Source organism: Ursus americanus, chromosome 28 (assembly GCF_024610735.1).
Source record: "Ursus americanus isolate L20-20 chromosome 28, mUrsAme1.1.p, whole genome shotgun sequence".
Lineage (NCBI taxonomy): Eukaryota > Metazoa > Chordata > Mammalia > Carnivora > Ursidae > Ursus > Ursus americanus.
In genome coordinates, this window is record NC_142154.1 from 7,009,170 (window position 1) to 7,027,638 (window position 18,469).

General features: G+C 50.9%; 1 protein-coding gene across 6 annotated transcripts in view; it reads left to right on the forward strand.

The window, feature by feature from the left end:
- Nucleotides 1–18,469, forward strand: part of NTRK3 (neurotrophic receptor tyrosine kinase 3) — a 538,421-nt gene that overhangs the window by 220,813 nt on the left and 299,139 nt on the right. For all 6 annotated transcript variants that reach the window (XM_087856654.1, XM_045813101.2, XM_087856653.1 and 3 more), the window contains 2 exons: nt 8,306–8,380; nt 9,049–9,120. In XM_087856654.1, coding sequence (XP_087712780.1) covers nt 8,352–8,380; nt 9,049–9,120 — 101 coding nt within the window. In that variant the 5' untranslated portion in view covers nt 8,306–8,351. The remainder of the gene's footprint in view (nt 1–8,305; nt 8,381–9,048; nt 9,121–18,469) is intronic.

Sequence of the window (18,469 nt, forward strand, 5' to 3'; positions counted from 1 at the left end):
TGGTGTGCCCTGGGCCACATCCCTCCTCAGAGATCAGGTTCGAGGTGCCTGTTCAGTGTGACCAGGCCTCTGGGCTGCTCCAGGGGGCCAGAGTGAGGACTGTGCCACACGGAGCATGGAAGCCTTGGGTGTGAGGTGGGGTCTGGAGGTGGCCGCCTAGCACCAACCTGGGTGGCTTCCCAAGTATGTACTTATCCTGGGGAACCTGCTCTTCTTTGTGATTCTGGAGGTGAGCAGTGGTGAGTAAGACAGATATGATCTCTGTTCTCATGCGTCGTAGTTCTCGCATATAGATGCTGACGACAGACACATAATCAAATAATCATATAAGACAATTACAGATAGTTATTAAGGGCTGTGAAGGACACGAACAGGGGCTTGTGCCAGAGAGCAGCTGGAGGGGAAGAGGGGGAGGTGTCCTCACATAGGGGTCAGAGCAGGCGTCTCTGAGAAGGTGACCTTTGCAGGGAGCCTTGAGGGCTTAAAAGGAGGCAGGACCTTTGTTTCATGGAAGTTCTGGTTGGCAGTAAGTCTGCGTGTTTGAAGACAGGCAGGAGAGTGTGGCGGGGGCCCAGAAAACAAGCAGCTGTTAAGAAAAGGGGCCGTAGGAGCAGCCAGCGGCCGGCCTATGCAGGACCTTGTGGGCCCTGGCAAGGCATCCCAATTTCATTGTAAGGGCCCCGGGAAGCAGGTGGAGGGTTTTCAGCAGGGGAGAATGTGTGTGGGCAGGTGTGGAGACTCTTGAGGGGGAAGCGTGACCATAGGGGGCCCAGTGAGGAGGCAGGGTTCGCAGGTTAGAGGTGGCCACTGCTCGGGTGCCGATGTGTGGGCATGCTGGGGTCGCCAGCCCGTGCCCACCTGCCTGCCCAGCCGGCAGTGGTGCAAACGCAGGGCAGCCATTAGACCGGTCAGGGGCTGGCCACTCTGGTCCCAGGCGGTGGTGGCGGGTGTGGCCAAGCAGGACAGCCTGGACTCCCCAGTGAACTGGCCGAGTCCCAGAGGGAATCTCACTCCTGGGGGTCAGGCTTTTGCTTAGCAGGGTAGCAGAGGGGGTGTGCCCTTGATCTTTTGTCTGTTAGCAGACGGAGCGTCTCAGCACCCGAGGAGCACAGGTGTGTGCACAAACGTTCCCTGTTCCTGGCACGAGCTTTCGAATTGATCAGGAAGCCGACACAGATGCTGTCGTTTCCCATCTGTTCACTGCACGATGTGAATGTTCCTTTCTGCTGTCCCCGGGGGTCCCAGATGTGGGGCTCGTTCACCGTGGTCCTTGGCATGCAGCTGCTTGTAGAGCTGGGTGCTAATGTGCTGGCATGCTGGGGTTGCTAGCCCAAGTAGGCTCCCCAGGCTCTCAGGTCCAGCTCCCCAGGCATCTTGGATCCCCCCTGACAGCTGTCAAGGGAGAGAGAGCCCGGTGACTTGGCTGGTGTGATCCGATGCGGCTCTTCCCCAGCCCCCTTGGTGCCTCAGCTCCATAGAGCTGTTGCTCCAGACGGTTTGTTTATAATGCTAAACATATCAGATAATTGAAAGCTAATGCTTCTGTCTGGATCACTAGACATAATATGCCTGGATAACAAATCAATTTCCTTATTGCCCTACAAGGCTTTGAAGTCAAATGCACGGCACACTCGTATATGTGTGTGCGTGTGTGCGTGCTGACTCGCGCTCACGCGTGCGTGCGCTCCGATGCTGATTTGCTGAGAAATGGAATTCTAGGCTAGTTTCCCCGGGTACTCAGCTCCATACTTCAGTTCAGGCCTGCATCCCAGAATCGGGGTTCAGGGGAGAAGGGGATAGGAGCCTTGAGTCTGATGGGGAGGTGTCTGGGGTGGGGGGATCTGTGCACAGCCTTGTTAGCCGAAGCTCTTAACGTTCTGTGTTGGACGAGGGGAATACCCATATGCAAAAACATCTGAGAAGTGCCCGTTTCAGCTGCCTCCTGCCAGGACGCACCTCCAAGAATGGATATACGGATCGTAGTGTTAGTGGCATACGCTTAGGTGCCATCAGGAAAATGTGAATTATGACTACACCTCCAAGAATACTTCACTTACCTCTCGACCTTAATTATCCAGAAAGGATTAGAAACAAAGACGACAAGGACAAATACCTACCTGTGTGTGTGTGTGTGTCTGTGTTCTCTTAGATCTTTATTCAGATTCTATTTGCTTTGCTTCCACGATTCCAGCAGTAGGCATGGAATCCGCTATTTCTCACTCCGGTTCTACGCATCAGCACTGAATTGAGGACTAAGACACTACCTCATCTAATCCTCACACTGACTGGATTTACTATAAGGATGCTGAGGACCAGAGAGCCTCGAGAGTAACTGACCCAGGGGCATCCAGCCTCCAAGGGCCAGAGCTGGGTGTCTGCCCCTGGTCAGGCTGCCCACAGGGCACCCATGCTTAGCCTCTGTGCTCGGAGGGACTGCTGAGCAAACGGGTCGCAGCGCTTTGCAAGGGAGGAAAGGCCCTTGGGGGTGATGGCCCACAGCCTGATGGCAAAGGAAGAGCCACGAAGCTGCTGAAAACGGACACAATAACCATTGGAATTTAGGAATCACGTCCGGGTAGGGGCATTTGGGCAGGGACACAAACTGCCTACTCTGGGAGGCTGTGAGGGTGTCACTGGGTGATACAGAGCTCATCAGGCTAGTTAGCTTGGTCATAATGATCCAAGATCATCAAAATCTGTAAGTCATGTTCTGTCTACTTTGCTTAAAAAGGCAAGGAGGTGTGTAATGCATTTTAGGAGGAAAAAGAAACAGCTAGCAAGGAAGTTGAACATGCAAAGGTTTTGCATTTAAATTTAGTTGTCCGGAAAATTTGGTTATGAAGAACAGCTCGTTAATAGCAGTGAGAAGTCACAGTGAAAATAACAGTGATCTTACAGCAAAGGAGGAGAGAGAAAAGGTTGCAAACATGGCCAGCCGTGTGTAACAGAAGGAAGGAGGCTCACTGGTCCCACCAACCAACCCCTTGTCTTACCGGATGTCCTAGTGACGAGGAACATTCTGTTGGGTGAAGGGAGACACCTGTCTTGCCCTTCTTCTCGTGGGCCTCCCCATCAACTTCAGTCCCCTAGTGATGGAAGGGGGTGGATGTCTCAGTGTTCTAGAGTTTTCTATGTATAGGACTTAAATATTGGAGTTATAAACAACTCTTAAACATATCCACATGACATGTTTTTAATTAAAATATGGACCACACAGTCTGTACCATCTCATTTTTATATGCTTAGAGATTGCCAATTCATTTCCATATTGGCTCCAGCCAAACAGAAGGAGGAAGAAAGTGATGGTACAAAAGCACAGTCGAATTTATTCTCGTACAAAGGATTTTTATCTTTTCCCTGGATGTTTTAATTAATATTTCACTTGTGCCCTAGCTCATCCTCAGAATGGGTGGGGAAGCAGCTATCTGTGATTTCAGAACTGGGTCCTGTCATTGGGGTGGCTTCATTTCTCGTGGTTTTTCTCCTACTCCTGAAGGGGCTGGGCACATGCACAGTCCCTCGGCTCTGGCACACCCCAGTCCACCTGACAGCAGTGCGTTCTTTGACCACAGAGGCTCATCTAGACCTCGTGAGGTTTTCTGAGCTGTAGCCTGAAGCCCGGCTCTGGTTTGGTTGTTCAGCATTGTCAAGAATTAAGCCTCCCTTCCTCCCTTCTCTCTGGAAAAGTGTTGCACGTTCGCTCTTGGTGAAGAGTCGTGATTCTGGGGTGTCAAGGAAGGGCTGTGGCCGGAGGGGAGGGATGGGGCACGGAGTTGACTCTCTGGATGGAGCATTTCCCATTGCCGTGCAGGGCTAAGCCATGTGGAAGAACTCTCAACGAGAGGGAAAGACCCTTGTTGTGGGTTCCAGCCAGAGCTGGGTGAGAGGAGACCATTATTGCTCCTGGGATGTGTAACCTGGATCGGGCCGTGGTCCAGTGCACCAAAGAGCCCCTCATTTCCTCTCAAGGAATGCCCTTGACTTGTGGGGGGTCAGGGAGCCATAGATTTTGATTTTTTCCTCTCACCTGGACCCAGGGACCTAGAGGAATTTTTTTAAAAAAAGATTTTATTTATTTATTTGAGAGAGAAAGTATGCATGAACAGGGGCAGGGGAGAGGGAGAAGCAGACTCCCCACTGAGCAGGGAGCCTGATTAGGGACTCCATCTGAGGACCCGGAGATCATGACCTGAGCGGAAGGGAGATGCTTAACCAACTGAGCCACCCAGGTGCCCCCAAAACAGTCATTTTTAGAACGGTTGCTGTTTCAAGCCATGGAACACAGTCTTCAATGGTGATCTTAAGGCACAAGCCTCATTAGATGAGGTAGGGCTTCCCAGCTATGGACATTCTGGGCCAATAATTCTTTGTCGTGGGGTCTCCTGGGCATCTGTGGACCATTTAGGATCACCCCTGGCTCTGCCTACTAGATGCTGGCATCATTCCCTTCCTCCCCATCGTGACCAACGAAAATGCCTGCAGACATTTCCCACTGTCCTTGGGGGGCAGGATGGCCTCCTGCTGAGTGCCCCTGTATAAGAGGTGACTCAAGTGGGGGTGCTTTACTCAGGATGGAAGCCTCCTCTCTGCCCCCCCTCACTGTTCCTGAGCAAAGCACACAGACTGAGAACAAGGCTGCAGATCTCCGTACCTGAGTGGACGAGCGCAGAATCTCATAGCCCCACCGCCCCGCCTTCCCTGCATGGCTCTGAGCTCTTTCTCTCCCACGGTGAGGCGGGTTCCTGAGACACTTCTGCGGGGATGCCTGGCACAGCCTGCGGTCCTGGAATGGGGTGACCAGCGACTGCCCCACACGGGGTTCAAGTGCTGAACCTTCCTTTAAAAAATAGATTATCGATTGTGTTTTTCAAGTGACAAAGTTTAGTGCTCAGGGAGGACAGCCTGGACACCCAGAAAAGCCCAATAAAAGAAGCCATGTACTCGGGGCCAAGGTCACTACTGTTTACCTCAAACAAGAGCAAACCAAACCTACTGTCACATTTATCCTCTTTGCTGTATTTTGAGAGCCTGCCTTCTCCACTTACACCTGTAGCACACGGCGGCCCGCAGAGCTCCCGCAGCGGACCCCCCGGGGCTGGTACCGAGTGGTGAGTCACCAGCGGACTTGGCAGGTGCCCAGCCACTGTCATCCACAAATGTCAGGCTGCACCTTCGCCTCGGAAGCTGCTCTGAGCTGCCACTGTGCCTTCCCTGAACCTGTTCCTAATTTCTGCTTGAGCAGTTTTCCTGGAGGTCATGAATGACAGATTTACTGGCCCTCCACGCTTCCCACATGGAGTTTTTATCAATGATTGCTGAGAAATGACAACTTCCAGCAGAACCATGATGCCATTTTTAGCTTGAAAACCGAGAAAAGACTGCTCAGTTTCTGCAAAGCACAGGGTTAAAAATAACCATCCCGGCTCTTACTCCCTGAGGACTTACTATGTGTCCTGAGCTGCTGTTCATTCGGGCTTTTTAATGTGGCCTTTCAATTCTCACGTCATTCTCACGCTGGGGGTATTTTATTACCCCATTTGACAGATGAGGAAACCGAGGCACAGACAGGTGAAGTTCCTTGGACGGGGTCACACCTGGCCAGAGGTAGTGACAGGGCCAGGATATGCATCCTAGCAGCCTGGCTTGAGGCAGGGGGGCAGTCGGCGAGCTTCTTCCAGAAAAGGCGGGTCTCTGCCACGCTTCCTCAGCTCAGCTCCATCTTTGTAGAGCAAAAGCAGCCACAGACCGCAGTAAGTGAATGGAGATGAACACTGAAATTTGAATTTCATATACTTTTCGCATGTCACAAAATAGGATTCTGCTTTTGATTTTTTTTTTTAAATGTACAAACTATTCTTAGCCCTCAGGCTGTACAAAGACAGGTGGCAGACTGGATTTGGCCCACAGGCTGTAGCTCGTCGACCCGGCTCGAGAGCCCAGGCTCTTCACCATGACACCGTGGCTGTGAAAAGGCTCTTCCCCCAGACGGGGAGGCTCAGACCCAACAGAGGAGGCAGGGGCCAGAGTCTCTTGACCAGGGAGCCTTTTGCACCAAAGAGTTCATTCATTGCCCCCCCGTATCATCCGTGCGAGCCTACGTCGGGGACGGGCCAGTGTGTGGCCATTAGGACACGAGGGCTAAGAAGGGTAAACTGATAGAATGCTCCGATGATTGGCAACTCAGCCATAAATAAAAACACATTTATGGGCTTCTTATGGGGGGCGGCGAAGAAAAGTGATTTCATTTATTTAAACATCTGATTGACAGCTGCTTGTCTGGAGCAGATCATAGTCTGTGGCTGGGCTCCTGTGAATGAACGGTCGTCTGTAGGAATAGCATGACCCACGTGGTAGTTTACCTGGACCGATGGCCCCGTGAATACACCTAGGGGGCACTGGCACAGGTCATTTTCCTCCTTTTGGTATTCCTTTTCACCTGACATGGAGCCAGGGTCCCTGCCCTGGCAGGGTTGGACCAAGCGAATGGCCCCGGGGCTGTGAGGCTTCCAGGGAGAAGAATTTAGAGTTGGAATTCGGTCCCGACCTGGCCACCTGGTCCCTGTCCCCAGCAGATGCCAGTGTGTCTGGCTACTCAGCAGGGGCCCCTAGAGAATGTGGTACAAAACGGGCTCTCCGCATACCTTGTCACCGTGCGGCTTTGAAATGCTTCCAGGGGCCCCGGCCACCGCCGCCCTGCGGCCTTCCTGGCTCTGGCTCCACTCGGTGGCAGATGGAAGAGCCACGGGTGTGGTGAGGCCAAGGAGGAGCTGTCTGGGGAAGGCGGCTGCCACTTTTCTGGCCTCCAAGTGCCTCGGATATCTGCGTTGCAGGCTGAGTGAAGAGGGTACTTTGACGTCGGGGACGCTGATGGGCGTGTTGGATCCCAGGAGGGCAGGGTGGGTATCAGAGGGTCTTCTCCTGAGGCCCCTTGGAGCTCCTTGGGAGAGAGATACGTACGAGTGGTAATTTCTCACACAACTCTAGAGTTGGAAAAGGGCCTTAACAAATCAGCAGCTGGATGGTTCTCAACCTGGGGACCCCAAGAGCTATAATGGAGGATGTTTGTCTCTGGCATTTTGTCAATATGCAAAAAAAGAAGAAGAAGGAGAAGAAGGAGAAGAAGGAGAAGAAGGAGAAGAAGGAGAAGAAGGAGAAGAAGAAGAAGAAGAAGAAGAAGAAGAAGAAGAAGAAGAAGAAGAAGAAGAAGAAGAAGAAGAAGAAGAAGAAAAAAGAACAGTGATCAAACCTATGACAAGCCAGCCTCCTTTGCTTATAGAACTTTTGAGTTCCTTTACGTGGCTGGATCTCATCCACTGGGGGAGTTAGTGCTGGTTTGTATCTGTTGATAAAAAGCTCTGGTGAATGGTGATTTATATACTCAATTAATAAATCTGAGAAGATGAATTAATTATTACTTAATAAATGTATAGTGTGTCTGCTCTACCCAAACCTCCTTAAACAGGAGGTGTCTTGGGAGAAAGCTCTAAACGGAAATCTTTGTGACGAGGACGGAGAGAGGCTGCTGACCTAGTGAAAACCTCTTCCTTTGCGAATGAAGACACAAGAGGCCCGGAGAGGTCAGAGCTCTCGCTCAGAGCCACTGGGTTTAGGTCCCCGAGGTGAAGCTGGAGCTGGGCTCTTTGGTCTCACCTTCCTTCTGTGACACATGGTGCCTCCCTGGTCCCCAGCCTGCCTCCTCCTTTCCGGACTCGGTTCTGCCCGATCAAGCTCTCTGTGTTCTTGAACTGCAGGTGGGTTGGGCTGTGGTCACCCAAACGGGGCGGTCAGTGTCTGGACCCCGGGGGACCCCGAAGTGGGCGTGTGCTCCTTCTGAGCCTTTGCACTCAAAAACCATGCCCACCGGCAAACTACCTTCCCCCTCCCCCCTTTTAAAACCACATCATTTGTGTTGTCTTCCTGGACAGCTGAGAAAATGAGCTGTCCTTAGGAAAACCCAAAAAAGGAGAACAAATGTGACTGGAAGGAAGCTAAGGCATGAAGACCAGTGGGGAAGCTGGGTTTCAAGTCTTTAAAAAGGGGAGCTTTCTGGAGCCGAGAGGGGACATTAAATGCTGTCCGTGGGCCAGGCGCTCTGGGTCGCATGACGATCCCACCAGGCAGATGCCGTGCAAACCCCCTCTGGGAGGGAGAAACCGAGGCTCAGGACACTTGGCCATTTGGCAGAGGGCCTGGCTCGCCCTGGTGGGAGATCCAGGATTCGAACCCAGATCTCTCTGGTTCTAAAGACAGCACATTTCCTGTGGACCCCGGCTGACCTGAACCCTGTCTTTCCTTTCCCCTGCAGACACATAGAGAACTGGCGAGGTCTCCATACGCTGAACGCCGTGGACATGGAGCTCTACACCGGCCTGCAAAAGCTGTGAGTGCACCAGGCCTTGGGAGGGACCTCAGGCGGTGGGTGGGTGCGGGGCGCCTGCGGCCCCTGGGCTGCCCTTGGCACGGTCCTCCTCCGTTCCTCTTTTACTAGACTCGGTACCACCCACTTAGGGATTGTCCAGGGCTTCAGAGGCCGTCCCCCCACTCTCCCAAATTTCCCCTCAGCCCAGAAGACACAGGGACTGTGTGGTCTCACCTGTAGTTAGGGATTCAGGGCAGGACCCGAACCCAAGGCTCCCAGCTAGTGATCTTATCTCAGCCCCATGGTTGACGAATGGCCCCCTAGTCTGCAAAATTTCCCAGCCCCCTCCTCCTTCTTTGGACTTCAGGGCTAGTGTTCGTGGGGGACTTGGGGTGGGGGAGGGAGTGGCCGCAAAGGGGGCTACAGCCCTGTAGATGCTGGGCCAGATTCTTGAGCAGGAGACCTGTTGTTACCCCCTTGTCAGGATGGGGAGATGACAGCTGGCAGCTCATCCGAAACCCTCACCCGGGTCCCAGTGATACTGGGGGCACCTCGTGATACTGATGATGAGAAATTGCATTCAGTTCACAGGGGCGGCTGGAGGTCCACGACTTCCCGTCAGCCTAAGCCCAGAGCAGATGTCCCTCTGCTCCGTGAGCTCTGCTGACCCTGTTTTTCTCTCTCTCCAGGACCATCAAGAACTCAGGACTTCGGAGTATCCAGCCCAGAGCCTTTGCCAAGAACCCCCACTTGCGCTATATGTGAGTAGAGCTGGGTCCTGGGCTGCGGGGAGTGGGTGTGTGGGGGGGCACACGGCAGGGAGGGTGCTGGGCAGTGGAGCTAGCTGGCGACCTGGGGTCTAGGCCTGGCTTTGTCACTGTCTGCCCCAGGCCTCCGATTTTGCCTCTTAAAAATGAGGTTTGGGATTTGAGCATCTCTAAGTTTCATGTCAGAAGCCTAAACCAGGGCTTAGAGCCTCCTGATGCCCAAGGTTGTTTGCCTTCCATTTGCAATTTTGTGGGACTGTAAAAGATAAGAAATCCCACTCATCTGGGATGTGAATGCTACACCTCTGAGACCATTTTTGGGTCCCTAAGTGTTCCATGTGCCTCTGTGTGTTGGGTGCAGTTGGAAGAAGAGGGAAGGCTGGGCCAGACCGAGCGTCATGTCTAAGTAGGTTCTGGGTTCAGTGGACAAGGGCTCCGAGAATGGAGACCCCTGTACCCAAGGTCACACAGCTTCGTTTGGGACAAGTTGCAGGCCACATGGCTCCAGGTGGGATTCTCGTCTGTCCCTCCCTCCTCCCTTCCCCCTCCCTCCCAAGTCTGATGGCGGAGGGGCCTCCTCAGGTTTGGACCTGTGGGGGTGGAATCACATGAGCTCGCTGCTTTCTCTCCAAGCCTTGTTCTCCACGGAAGACTCCGGGATTCAATGGGAGGACTGCCATGTCCTGGGGAGAAGGTGGGCTTGAGAGGAAGCCCGGGGAGATGGTCAGGGGAAACGGCAACCCACTGTGCCGACCGGGGATGCTTGCTGTCTGCTCACCTCTTCTTCCAGGATGGCGGCCATCTTAGACATCCATTGGGCACCTTCCCCGAGAAAGCAGAGATTCTGCAGGGACCGGGTCGGGAGGGAGGGGTCTGTTGTATTTGGGGTGAAAAAATGGAGCAATGATGTGCAGGTGAGTCTTTCCTTTGTCCACGTGACTGTTGTACTGGCTGAGGCACTTTGCAGTTGCTAATGGAAGGGCAGCCCACTGGATTGGAGGCAGAGCCTCGGAGGGAAGCTCTTAGGAAGTGGCAGAAAGGGAGGAAGAGAAAGAGAAGGGCTTCTGGAGGATTGTGGTGGGAGGGGTGGTTCTTTTCAGGGGTGCTGGCCTTATCCTCTGTCCTCTGTGTGCTTTCTCAAGCACATAGTGAGTGCTTGGTACGTGTGCGTGTAGCACTTACGGCCACCCTGGCTTTGTGCAAAACCTCCCTCCCTCCATCTGGAAATGGCACACACTGTAAGGCCCCTGCTCAGGGCCCGATGTCGCAGCTTCACACTTCCCTTCCAGTTGTCTCATTTAGCAGTTGCCCTCTTCTCCTGGTCGAGCGTCTGGGGTGAGATTCTCCCGATGTGTGTTCTCTGCAGCTGGAGGCGTAGCTGGGACCAGAGGAGGGCCTTGGACCAGATGTTCCAGGTGTTTATTTTATTGGGGATTTGAATTTCAATGTAAAATACCCCAGGGGAAGAAGCTTCTGACCTCTGAGAAGTCTTTCTTTTCTTGCTAACTCATACAAAGTTCACAAAGCTAACTGCCCATGGCCGATCAGGTGGGGACAGTGGAGGCTGGGACCAAATGTCCCCTGCCACAAGGGCAGCCGGCTGACTGCTGCTATGTGGAGGTGGGGCCTCACGTTGCCAGACTTACTTTTTTTTAAGAAGAGCTAAAGGTCTGGTGAAGCCCCTCAAGTTTTAAATGCTTGGCGATGAAAAACCCCCTCAACCCCACGGACCAAATGAAACAGCTCCGTGGGCAGAATGGGACGCACGGATTGCCAGTTTGTGGTCTAGGGTCATATTTGGGGGAGAGAAGCTGTCACATGGGAGAAGCTCTGTCCTTTTGCTCAAGGACAGTGGCTTTGGTGCTCATGCCCTAGAGACTTACAAGGCATTGTGCCACCTGCAGCTCTCAGGGAAATCTAGGGGGCTTTGGGACCCGTCATATTTCTTTCGGCCACAGAAGTGGGAGCAGGGGTTCATTTCGGGTGACAGGTATTTCTGAAATGGAATGCTCTGGAACTTTCCCCTTGACTTACCCTTGAGGTCCTGGAAGAAAGGCTGCGACCCATGTCTCCTTGGGGATGATCCAGGGTCCGGTGGGTACGTGGCCATGATAGGTTCGTGGGACTTTGCAAGATTCCCAAGGTTAAGAGGGCAGAAGGAGTCTGGTTGGAATAGATCTGTTGATAGCTGCGAGCCTGCCATGACCTCAGGCCCTGGCTTCTCCTGGAAGCATTGGCCAGCTTTTGCCAAAGTACTTGCTGTTGGCAAGAAGGACAGTTTACTATCCATCTACCCCCAGTGTGGGCCTGGTTGTACATCAGGGGCCATTAGGATGCTCGGCTTGGTAGGAGAAATTCAGCACCTGTCGAGGGGCTCCCCTAGGCACTGTGGGGCTTCCAGGGGACCCTGAAGGGCACAGAGGAGTCAAGGGGTCGAGGTGTAAGCACTGGCTTCATCAAGGGTTTATTTATGAAATTGTCCCACGTATGAAGACACCTCCCCCCCCGCCCCAATCCCAACTGAGTGAATTTCCCGGCAGCTTCCCAGGACATTTTTCTCCTGGCAAATGGGCCAGGTTTCTCTGCTCTCTCGCAGCATCTTCTATTTCTGTCCTCTAAATGCGGTTACGAGTCTTCGGGCCCCAGCTGAGCAATCACAAGATGATCACTTACTCCAACACTAATTGCCAAGCCCTGGCTTGGTGGCTTTTTCCTTTTTCTTTTCTTTTCTTCTTCTTCTTTTTTTTTTTAGGGTGATGGCTGAGAAGTCTTTTCTTGTCCCCTCTGCACAGAATAAGAAGCAGGAAGTGAAATCATCACCCCCTATACCGGTGTCAAGTTGTCCAAATTGTTCTGATTGGCTCGGTTGTCCCCCACTTCTAAGCTGCTCTTGCATTACTCATGGCTCGCTTCTTCCTCCGGCCAGATAATGAACCCAGCAATGTTAAGGCAAAGTTGTCCGTCACGAAGAAGGCTGGGGAGGAGGGTTCTTGTGTCCAACTTCCAGGTTTATGAGTGACTGACCCATCTTCTCTTAACTGCTTCAGTGTTCTCTGTGCTTTATTGAGTGTGAGAGAAGGAAATATTGATTCATATACAGCAAAGGAGATCCTGTCTGAGAGACTGGAATATCCTTGACCTTTAGGTTTTTGGAGTAAGGATTCTTGACTCTCAAGATTTTTGGAGTAAGGATTCTTAAGGATAAGGATTTTCCAAGTGGATAATTGGAATCGCTATTTGCTAATCTGCAAAATGGGCACAGAAATGGTGCCCCCTTTGCGGATGGGATGTGGGGAAGATGAAGTGACTGGGGGCACATAGAGCTCTCAGCCCAGTGCCCCGTAAATGGTCAGCGTTCAGAAATGGCAGTTGCTAATAATGATAGTAATTATTGTTGTTATTTGTGGTGGTGATGATAGAACCAAAGAGAGGGGACCAGTTGAGCTTGATGACGATTCTGACTACGACTTTATTCTGGAAAAGTCATAGATCTGTCCTGCAACGCCATCCACCTCTCTGCCATCTGGAATACTCCTCCCTGCAATCTCTTGTGTCTTAAAAACGAACCCCGAGAGAGTCCCTGTTCTCTCCAGGTACTCCCCCTGCTCTAGACCCTCTGAAGCCCCTTCTCGACAATGTAAGTTTCAGAAAGGACCCAAACAGGTCAGCGGACTAGCTTACTCTTTGTTTTCCATCTGATTGGAGAGTGCACCCATCCTCACGACTGAAATTGGATTGTTGGCCGAATTTCCCAGCCCCACCTCTGCAGCTGGCTCACCTCTCCCTTCTGGGGTTGGTTTCCTCGTGTGTGGCTCACATGTCGGCTGGATCTCCACAGGCTGGGGTCCCCATAAGCAGAATGACGTAGATGACTCTCTATGAACCGCACTAACATGTCGGGTGGTGTGTTCTTTCCTCTGTAGAGCACCTCAGGGTTTTCAGAGTGCTTTCCCATCCATCATCTCCTTCCGTTCTCATTGCCATCCTGGCAGGGGGAGTGTGGGAGGCAGCCCAGGAGGCAGGCCCAGAGATGCTCTGACTTGTAAGTAGCAGAAGGAGAACTTCCACGAAGTCCTCGGATTCTCTTTCCAGGGATCTTCCCGCTATACCTTATGGGCCAGAAGACGCAATGTTTTCCACTGAAACGATTAAAACATTTTTTTTCTTATGATGGTTAGAAAATTGAATAAAAAATGCCGGTGTCAGGGCACCTGGGTGGCTCAGTCGGTGAAGCATCTGACTCTTGATTTTGGTGCTCAGGTCATGATCTCAGGGTCGTGAGCTCCAACCCTGCGTCAGGCTCTGTGCTCAGCACGGAGTCTGCTTCAGATTCTTTCCTCCCATCTCCCTCTAAATAAATAGCTAGCTAGCTAGATAAATAAATAAATAAATAAATAAATAAATAAATAAATAAATAAAATCTTAAAAAAAATGCTGGTATCAGGGGAGAAGAAGGAAAGGCTAGTGTTGGTTGAGAACCATGTGCCCAGGACTGTGCCTGGCATTTTTGCAAATATCACTCCTCTTGGTAACTGTAGGTTAGGGTTCCTCAATCCCCATTCCATAGATGGGAGCACTGAGGCTCCGAAATCATAACTGGCTTCCCCTCAAGTTCACACAGCAGGGAGTGGAACAGCCCGGACCTGGATTCTCAACCCTGTGCCTCCGAAGTCGGTGTTCTGCAGTCGGTTCTACAGTCCACATGTGTTTGTCTCTAGTTCTCCAGCAAGCACTCCTTAGGGGAGGAGTGGGAGTCTTTAAAGTTTTATTAGAGAGAGAGAGAGAGAGAGAGAGAGAGAGAGAGAGCCGCTATTTCCCCTGGGAATTTAGCACCATCCATCCTCAAAGACCTCTGTTGAGAAAGTTCTGTTTAGTTTCTTTTCCTATTCAGGTCAAATCCTATAACAACAGTTACATTACAACCTGAATATCCTTATCATTAAAGATTCTTAGCATTCGCCTATGGCTCGCTCATTTTCAAGAATATGCAGTGCAAGATTCCAGCAAGCCAAAAGAATTTTTATTTAATCCCTTGGAGTTGTTGTGGTGGGATTTCTCTCGCATTCTGTTTCTTGCTTTTTCTCCCAGAGCTCTGCACGCCACATTGTTACTCCTCTCTGTCGTGAGCAAATGTACCCTGAATCTTCAGCTTGCGAGAGCCAGCCCCAAGCTGACCTGTGTGGGACTGTGATGGGGTGAGGAGGGGGAGAATGTCCTGATTTGACCGTGATTGTGTCAACTGTGTAATGTTCACACGGAGAGAAAGTCAGCAGCCCTGGGCGGGTGGCAAAGAGAAAAGGGCCAGAATCCTTACCATTGCAGGACTCGGCTGAAAAGGCAGTACATTCCTCTGGAGGTTATTGGGATGGAAGCCTGGAAAGATGGATTTATTATCTCTTGTAAATCACTCGGTGCTTTTTTTCCTTGAGATCACCCCCCATTCTGGGATGCATTGTTAGATGCAATATTTAATGGGTAGATATTTTATCGGTAGACCTTTGCTTTTCTGCCTGCCCCTTCCCTCGGCATTGAGACATTCCTCCAAGTCCCAAAGGGATTGGTGAGTGGCAGACTTGTCCCCTCACTGCTTCTCCACATGGGCCCTTCCTCCTCTGTTCCACGTGGAGGACTTATCCACTGAGCACTGTATAGTTAATAGCGTGGGCTTTGGAGATAGAAAGGCCAGGGTTCGAATCCTGAAACCTCCGCGTCTTCGTGTAATAAGCTTCCCCATCTTACTTAGGCAAGCTGCTGAATCACCATGAGATTTGAAGGGACCGTAAGAGCTCTTACTTCACAGGATTGTCCTGAGTCTTCACTAGGACAGTGCTTAGAAATTGCTTAAGACCGTGCTTTATGAAAGACTCCGTATATTTTTTGCGGTTATTAATGACTTCTTCCCTGCTCTTTGGTCTCTGATTCCACAGAACCATAGGTAATTAAAGCTGGAAGGGGCTCTAGAGCTAACCCCCCAAATTTATATTCCTGTCTCTGCTCCCACCTCCTTTCATTGCCTACTTGACTTCTCCATTTGGGTGGCTAAGATGCAGGTCACACTTACCTTGGCCCAAAATGAAATTCTTGATTTCAGTCTACCTCCTATCTCCAAACCCGTTTCCTTGAGTGTTTCTTGTTTTTCTGAGTGGTACCATCCGCCAGACCACTCATGCCAAAACCTTTTAAGTCATTTTTGCCTCTTCTCTCCCCTTTGCCTGCCTTCCTCCATCCTTCCATCAGTTAATCAAAGCCACGTATTCATTCATTCAGTATTTTGTATTCGTCCACGTCTCTCGCCCCCTCCTCTGTCTTGGTCCCGGCCACCCACCCGTCTTCTGGCTCTGGCAGTAGCTTCCTGTCTGGCTTTCTTACCTTTTGTCCCCTGCATTTCATTCCCAACACCATTGTCGGAGTGATATTTTATTTTTATTTTTTTATTTTTTTATTTTTTATTATTATTATTTTTTAAAGATTTTATTTATTTATTTGACAGAGATAGAGACAGCCAGCGAGAGAGGGAACACAAGCAGGGGGAGTGGGAGAGGAAGAAGCAGGCTCACAGAAGAGGAGCCTGATGTGGGGCTCGATCCCAGAATGCCGGGATCACGCCCTGAGCCGAAGGCAGACGCTTAACCGCTGTGCCACCCAGGCGCCCCCGGAGTGATATTTTATTTTTTTTTTTTTTATTTATTATTTTTTTTTTTTTTAAAGATTTTATTTATTTATTCGACAGGATAGAGACAGCCAGCGAGAGAGGGTACACAAGCAGGGGGAGTGGGAGAGGAAGAAGCAGGCTCATAGTGGAGGAGCCTGACGTGGGGCTCGATCCCACAACGCCGGGATCACGCCCTGAGCCGAAGGCAGACGCTTAACCGCTGTGCCACCCAGGTGCCCCCGGAGTGATATTTTAAACACATAAATCCGATTGTGTCACTCTGCTGCTTAAAGCCCTCCAATTACTCCCCACGTTACTTACAATCAAAGTTAAACCCCTTGCCGCGGCCGCTAGACTCAGGCTGATTCGGTTTCCATCTCTCTGTCTCCTGTCCTGCGCTTTCCCCCTTGCTTTCCGCTGCAGCCTTATGAACCCTCTCTCAATTCCTTGAATGTGCCACACTCATTTCCCCCCCCCTTGGAAGTTTTTACCTGCTGGTCCATCAGACCCTGTTCTCTGCATGTTGGCTTCTTCTCATCGTTCTCTCTGATGGGACTGTCTTAGCAAGGCCGACCACCCAGCCTCCGTGGGCTTGCTTCTCCTCATGCACCTGTCACCCAATTACATCATGTGGCTTAACAGCTTCCTCGGCCCTCGTTACTGTGAACTGCCTGGAATGATCTCATTCACTTATTTGTTTAATTGCTTAGACCCTGTCTCCCCACTTTGTGTTGCTCTCTGCTGGAGCCCCAGCACACAGAGCGATGCCTGTCACATAGCGAGTAGCCCAGTGCTGTTTGTTGGCTAGTCTGACTTAATCGTTCCATGGGTGAGAGGATGGATTTCTAGAGTAGAGAAGAATTCAGACCAAGAGCTCATGGGCAGGAGCTGAGCCACGACTAGAACTCAGGTACTTGGTATCATCAGCTTGATGTTCATTCCACCATGTCGTCCTGTTGACCGTTCTTGGTCCCATCTAATCAGAGCTCCTCAGACTCTTTGTATGACAGAAAACATTGCAGTTGTGTTTAAAAGAGGATATACGGGCAAATAATATATGCAAAGCATGGACATTATAACATAGATCCTATAAAACGTACAAATAGTACAAATGTTCAGTCATATCATAACACCACTCTGCTGAAATGTCACATGAAAATATACAATGAAAGCAACTTATCTCTTGGAGATTTCTCAAACCTGGTGCTTGAGCTGTTGCTTCTAATGAAATCCTATCAGTCCTTTTTTTTTTTTTTTTTTTTTTTTGGAGAATGTGGTTAAAGCTATACAATTTCTCTTTCTCTTCAGAAAAAAACCCCACTACACACACACCATTTCTCACACATTTTCAGGGGTTTATAGATTTCCACTGGACCCTGAATGGAGAACCTGTCCAAGGATATCCTGGAGAGAGGTGTGCTCGCTGGAATGCATGGTTTATACCTAGCAGGCCCCAGCCATTTAAAACTTCTATTCTAGATGTGACAAGTGAGATTTATATCACGGCACATTCTCATAGGCATAAAAGAATGTCTTCATAATTTATAATCTCCCCTGTGGTTAAGATAAGTCGGGAAAAGACTGGGTATGGTACGGGGTTTCTTTTTGGGATGATGAAAAATGTTCTCAAACTGATTATGGTGATGGTTGCACAACCCTGCAAAGATACCAAAAGACATTGAATTGTACAGTTCAAATGGGTGAATTGTACGGTGTGTGAGTTATATATCAATAAAGATGAGGAATGAACATTTTTGTCCGTGTGTGTGTGTGTGTGTGTGTGTGTGTGCATATGTGTGTCCATGTCCCTCTCCAGCAGAAGCTCTTAGAGCCTGTGTGGGGTCCCCCATGTCTCTTTGTCCTCTGCCACGGGACAGAGGATGTGAATGTTCCAGACAGGGGCTGCTGCATTAGCCTGAGCCTTGCTGGGAAGATGATGGGGACAGAGCCACAGCTGACCTTCTGTGGACATGCAGGATGAGAGAGGAATCAACTTTTGCTATAGAGAGACAAGAAACCGATAAACCAGGGATGACAGTGGCTGTCACCCACACACAGGGATGTGGGCTGCCGGCAGTGCGGACTTCTCAGTATGTAGCTGTCATCTCTTCCTTTCTGTTCCCCTTCAAGAAGGGGTCTCGGAGCACAAGGAGGGGGCTGGTGTTGCAATGATGGCTTTGAACCTTCTCGAATTGATATGTATAAAGAAGTAAATCGAACGCCAGTGGTGGCTCTTTATTAGAGGTGGTGGGTTATTTGTGACATAACTCACACCTTTGACACTCTGCACAAACAGTTGACCCTCTCCAGTCTCCCAGTGCAAAGCCACGGAGGGGCCGCTGGCTTAGACGCTAAGTGTGACTGTCCATCAGAGGTCGGCTGGAGCGCCTCGGAGGCTCGTGGAGCAGGCAGCGGTGGGCTGGGACTTGGGTGCGTGGCTGTGGGTGCTTATGGCGCAGGGACTGTCCCCTCACTGAGGCATGAGTATAGCCCTTTCCCCACCTGGAATACCCCCAGAGCCGTTGAGACACATGGTCACGGTCCCAGGCTATGGGGTCTGGCCAGCGGGTCACCTTGGAGAGAATTCCAAGGGAACAGGCTTTGGGAATGGAGCCATTTGTCAGTGGAGTAGGGTTTTCCCAGATCTAAAGGTCTGGGAACCTGAGTCAGGACTGTATGCACTGGTGTGTC